We start from the raw sequence: 5,632 nt of genomic DNA on the forward strand, positions 1-5,632 counted from the left end.
GGGGCACACGGGGCTGGGGGGGGCGGGGAGGACACACAGGGTTGGCGGGTCGGGGACACGCGTGGCTGGGGCGCCCCTCACTCTCCCTGTACCCCCAGAATGACGTGGGCGGCGAAAAACTGCTGCAGAGGAAGTGGACCACCTTCCTGAAGGCCCAGCTGCTCTGCACCCAGCCGGGGCAGCTGCCCTTCAACGTCATCCGCCACGCGGTTCTGCTGCCCGCCGATTCTCCCACAGCTCCCCACATCTACGCAGTCTTCACCTCCCAGTGGTGAGCAGCAGGGCCGGACCGTGGGGACTGGACACGGGACTTGACTCCAGTGAGGCCCCGGCTCGTGGGCGGAGGCTGGAATTGACATGAGCCAGCACCTATTCAGCACTTTCACAGAGGAAGGCATTAAATCGTCACCACCTCTGAGGAATTTGACTCATGCCCTTTTTGTAGATGGGAAAAATAAGGCTCAGAGAGGTTCTAATTAGTTTATATTCTGCCTAGTTCCAAAAGGGATAGGAAGCATTTTGCAAAAGGCAAATATTAAAATCAATAAAATAGATAAAGAAATGAGAATAAAAGGAGAGTATGAGAAGCCAGGGATAAGGCCAACACATTACAAATGCTTGTCATAAGATGTAGTATAGTCCCTGGATGCCAGCCACAAATTTAGCTCTGCACTTCCTAATGGCCAGGACAAACAGGGAAACACCATGGGTATCATAAGGTAAAGCCGGCCGGGCGCGGCGGCTCACGCCTGTGATCCCAGCACTTTGGGAGGCCGAGGCGGGCAGATCACGAGGTTGAGAGATCAAGACCATCGTGGCCAACATGGTGAAACCTCGTCTCTACTAAAAATGCAAAAATTAGATGAGTGTAGTGGCGCATGCCTGTAGTCCCAGCTACTCCTGAGCCTGGGGCAGGAGAATCCCATGAACCTGGGAGGCGGAGGTTGCAGTGAGCCGAGATCCCACCACTACACTCCAGCCTGGCAACACAGCGAGACTCCATCTCAGAAAATATAAATAAAAATAAAGTCATTGCTTGAAGGTTGAGAAAGGTTAACCGATTTGTCCAAGGTCCCTGAGCCATGGTCTGGCCCCATAGTGTTTAGGTACCTGCTAAAAATGTGTCAGGTACCAAAGGTATTTGGGGTAAGTGGGGTCTGGTATCCACAGGATCCAGAACTGAGAGCCTGGTGTATACAATAGTCAGCTTCAAGAGAGCAAGAGAAACAGACCTCCTGTCTCCACAGGCCAGGGCTGAAGGAATAAAAACAGTCTGGTAGTCAGGCACTGGTCGGTTCTCTGAGGACCATGGATCCACGAGACTGAAAGGAAGAGGGCTTTGTGTGGAGCCAGACTAGAGATGGTTACACTGTCCCTCCAATGGGTGCAGCCCAGTCTAGGTGGGACAGGCAGGGACCACCCCAGGGCCTGAGCCCCAATTAATTCTCATTAAGGATAATCAGACTTCATATCCCAAGATGGGCCTAGAGCCAGGCCCTGGGCCAGAGTCAGGGAATTCCATGGGGCTCCCTTGGCCCTTATCAACACAGTGAGGGGAAGGAGTGGTAGCTGGAGGCTGGCCCAGCTCTCCACACTCTTGCCTCCTGGGCTTTATCACTGAGGGTGGGCCAGGGCTGGAGAGAGAGCTGCCTGGTGTGGCAGAGACCACAGACAATGTTCCCTCTGGCTGTCTCCAGGCAGATTGGCGGGACCAGGAGCTCTGCAGTTTGTGCCTTTTCTCTCTTGGACATTGAACGCGTCTTTAAGGGGAAATACAAAGAGTTGAACAAAGAAACTTCACGCTGGACTACTTATAGGGGCCCTGAGACCAACCCCCGGCCGGGCAGTGTGAGTACTACCTCCCACACTGAGCACAGTCTACACACACATGATGTGCGTGGAAAAGCACCTATCGTGGCATAGTAAAGGCCCAATAAATGTTAGTGCTCTCCACCCCACCAATCTTGTCTGCTCAGACATACACCTGGTACAGCTGCCTACATTTCACATGTGCCTAGCACCCTCTTATACACAGAGGAATTGCCAGAGCCATCTCCCTTCACCAAGGCTAAGTGTACACCAAATATCTGGGTATATCACTATGGAAACAAGGGAACATGGGCTGTGTGCCAAGGACTGTCTCGGGCATTGCCACCTGCCTTTATTATTTAACTTTTTAAAAAAATCAGAGACCAGGCTGGGTGTGGTGGCCCATGCCTGTAATCCCAGCACTTTGGGAGGCCAAGGCAGGTGGATCACTTGAGGTCAGGAGTTCAAGACCAGCCTGGCCAACGTGGTGAAACCTCATCTCTACTAAAAATACAAAAATTAGCCGGGCATGGTGGTGCGTGACTGTAATTTCAGCTATTGGGAGGCTGAGGTAGGAGAATCGCTTGAACCTGGGAGGTGGAGGTTGCAGTGAGCCAAGATTGTGCCACTGCACTCCAGCCTGGGTGATAGAGTGAGACTCAGTCTCAAAAAAAAAAAAAAAAAAAAATCAGAGGCCGGGCATGGTGGCTTATGCCCGTAATCCCAGCCATTTGGGAGACTGAGATGAGAGGTTCATTTGAGGCTAGGAGTTTGAGACCAGCCTGGGCAACATTGTAAGACTCTGTCTCTACCAAAAAAAATTAGCTGGGCATGGTGGCATGTGCCTGTAGTCAGCTACTCAAGAGGCTGAGGTAGGAGGATCACTTGAGCCTGGGAGTTCAAGGCTCCAGTGAGCTGTGATCACGAGAATGTACTCCAGCCTGGGTGACCAGAGTGAGATGCTGTCTCTAAAAAAGTTTTTAAATGAAAAAAAAAAAAAAAATCACAGCCTGGACAATATTGGGGGGAACCCATTTCTACAAAAGAGAAAAAAATCAGAGCTATTATATATATGTACGTTATTTGAAGAATCAGATAGATCTAAAATCAAATAGATCTATAGGGTTAACTACAAAAAGCAGTCCTATTTCCCATCCTTCACCTCTCCCCAAACATTTTCAACTCTTTTAGCTGATTCTTTTCAAATTTATCTCAAAATCTCTAAATAACATGCTTTTATTGCTACTTCTTGATGTTTCAGTTTCTGACAGTATCTGTTGAATTCCCATTGTAAAAGGTGAGAATTTAACTATGTTCCCCAACCCCCATCTCCACCCAGTGGTGTGCTAGAGCTGGCTTGCAGCAGCTAGCAAGAACTGTTTTTGCACATCTTTTTCCAAATTTGTGTTCAGTGATATTACATTGGTAGCTTGAAATTAGCCATGGTGAAAGTATACGTCACAGAAATCAGCAAACAATGCAAATTGGCTTTCTAACCCTCTCCCAACAAAACTGACTTGGTCCAACATACAGTAACTGCACCCACCCCCAATCTCCTAATGTAGTTTTCTGGTAATTTTGGTTAGATCACTATTTATATTGTGACTCTTCTTATTCACAGCCGAGCCAGGTAGTAAGCCATGATTACTTTTCCTTTTTTGCATAGTTTTGTTTTCCCTGGGGCTAGTAATTATCTTGACTTTTCTGCTTGCTTTGTTTTCTAAGCTCTTTATTTTTATTATTTTTTTTGAAACAGTGTCTCACTCTGTCACCCAAGCTGGAGTGCAATGGCGCGATCTCGGCTCACTGTAACCTCTGCCTCCTGGGTTCAAGTGATTCTCCTGCCTTAGCCTCCCGAGTAGCTGGGATTACAGGTGTTCGCCACCTCACCCAGCTAATTTTTGTAATTTTAGTAGAGATAGGGTTTCACCATGTTGGCCAGACTGGTCTCTAACTCCTGACCTCAAATGATCCACCTGCCTCAACCTCCCAAAGTGCTAGGATTACAGGCATGAGGCACTGTGCCTGGTCGAAGCTCTTATCTTTAATTCAACCCCAAGCTCTTCCTAAATTATCTGAATCTCTTCTGAAGACAGACCTATTAGCTTTTCTAACAGTTTTCTCTTCCTGGAGAGCCTTCCTGTCTGCTCCAGTCTGGACTAGTGCCCTCTACTCCCGGAGCACAGATGCCATCCTGGAATCCCCCTTCCTCATCAGCCTGGGGATTCCCCTTTGCCTCTTTCGTGTGACACATCTCGTGTTTCTTGCGTCCCATGGCTTCCTCTTTTTTTTTTTTTCTTTTCAACTGTCTCATTTTGGTGGAGGTTATCCTTTGTAGATTCCTGGAAAAGGATACATGGCAGGTAAAACATTTTAAGATCTTGAGTGTCTGAAAATGTATTCTACTTTCCTATTTGATAGTTCGGCTAGGTATACGTCATTCTAGAATAGAAACACATTTCCTTCAAACTTTGAAGGCCTTGCTTTATTATCTTCTAGCTTCCAGTGGTGCTGTTGAGAAGTCCAAAGTTATTCTGATCCCTAGCACTCTGAATGTAACCTTGCTTTATTTCACCGAAATCTTTTTTTTTTTTTTTAAATACTGATATTCGTGGAGCAGGGCTACCCTATAGGCAGCGTGCCTCACTGCCCTCACTGCCCTCACTGCCCTCACTGCCCTCACTGGAATCTTGTAGTGCTTTTTCTTTGTCCTGGTATTCTGAAATTTCATGGTGTTGTGCTTTGATGGAACACTACTCATTTATTGTGCTGGGTGCTCACTGGGCCACTTCAGCCTGGAAATTAGTACTCTTAGTTCTTTCAGTTCTGAGTTTTCTTGAACTATATCTTCCTATCTTCTTCTTCTTCTTCTTTTTTTTTTTTTTAGATGGAGTCTCACTGTCACCCAGGCAGGAGTGCAGTGGTGCGATCTTGTCTCACTGCAACCTCCACCTCCTGGGTTCAAGTGATTCTCACACCTCAGCCTCCTGAGTAGCTGGGACTACAGTTTCATGCCACCATGTCCGACTAATTTATTTATTTATTTATTTTGAGATGGAGTCTTGCTGTGTCCCCCAGGCTTCAGTGTAGTGGCTCTATCTTGGCTTGCTACAACCTCCGCCTCCTGGGTTCAAGCGCTTCTCCTGCCTCAGCCTCCCAATTAGCTGGGACTACAGGTGCCCTCTACCATGCCCAGTTAATTTTTGTATTTTTAGTAGAGACAGGATTTCACCATGTTGCCCAGGCTGGTCTCGAACTCCTGACCTCAGGTGGTTTGCCTGCCTTGGCTTCCCAAAGTGCCGGGATTACAGGCGTAAACCACAGTGCCCGGCCTTTTTTTTGGTATTTTTAGTAGAAACTGGGTTTCACCATGTTGCCCAGGCTGGTCTTGAACTCTTGAGCTCAAGCAATACACCCACTTTGGCCTCCTAAAGTGCTGGGATTCCAGGCGTGACCCCCTGTGCCCGGCCCTATCTTCTTTTCATTCAACAAATATTTTTTGAGGACACATGCGACTATTCTGGGCAGGGAATATAGAAGTGAGCAAAACACATGAAAGTCCCTTCCCTCATGGGGCTTACATTCCAATGGAGTGTTTTCTCGCTTTTTTCTGGACCTCCTAGACTAGTCTTCTCACTTTTTTTGAGCTTTCCTACTGTCCAGGTCTTTGGTTGTGTTCTATTTTTCTGGAAGAGTGTCTCAACTTTGTCTTCCAATCTTTCTGTCAGGTTTTTCATTTCTGTGTTCAGAGACAGTGAAAGAAAAAAGAAAGGCTGGGCGCGGTGGCTCAAGCCTGTAATCCCAGCACTTTGGGAGGCCGAGA

At 47.5% G+C, this 5,632-nt stretch overlaps 1 protein-coding gene across 10 annotated transcripts in view; it reads left to right on the forward strand.

Moving 5' to 3' along the window:
* Positions 1–5,632, forward strand: part of SEMA4A (semaphorin 4A) — a 36,493-nt gene that overhangs the window by 16,538 nt on the left and 14,323 nt on the right. For all 10 annotated transcript variants that reach the window (XM_017852433.1, XM_017852434.1, XM_017852431.1 and 7 more), the window contains 2 exons: positions 99–271; positions 1,698–1,848. In XM_017852433.1, coding sequence (XP_017707922.1) covers positions 99–271; positions 1,698–1,848 — 324 coding nt within the window. The remainder of the gene's footprint in view (positions 1–98; positions 272–1,697; positions 1,849–5,632) is intronic.

The sequence above is a fragment of the Rhinopithecus bieti genome, unplaced genomic scaffold (genome assembly GCF_001698545.2).
Source record: "Rhinopithecus bieti isolate Rb0 unplaced genomic scaffold, ASM169854v2 scaffold_33937, whole genome shotgun sequence".
In the NCBI taxonomy this organism is placed as follows: Eukaryota; Metazoa; Chordata; class Mammalia; order Primates; family Cercopithecidae; genus Rhinopithecus; species Rhinopithecus bieti.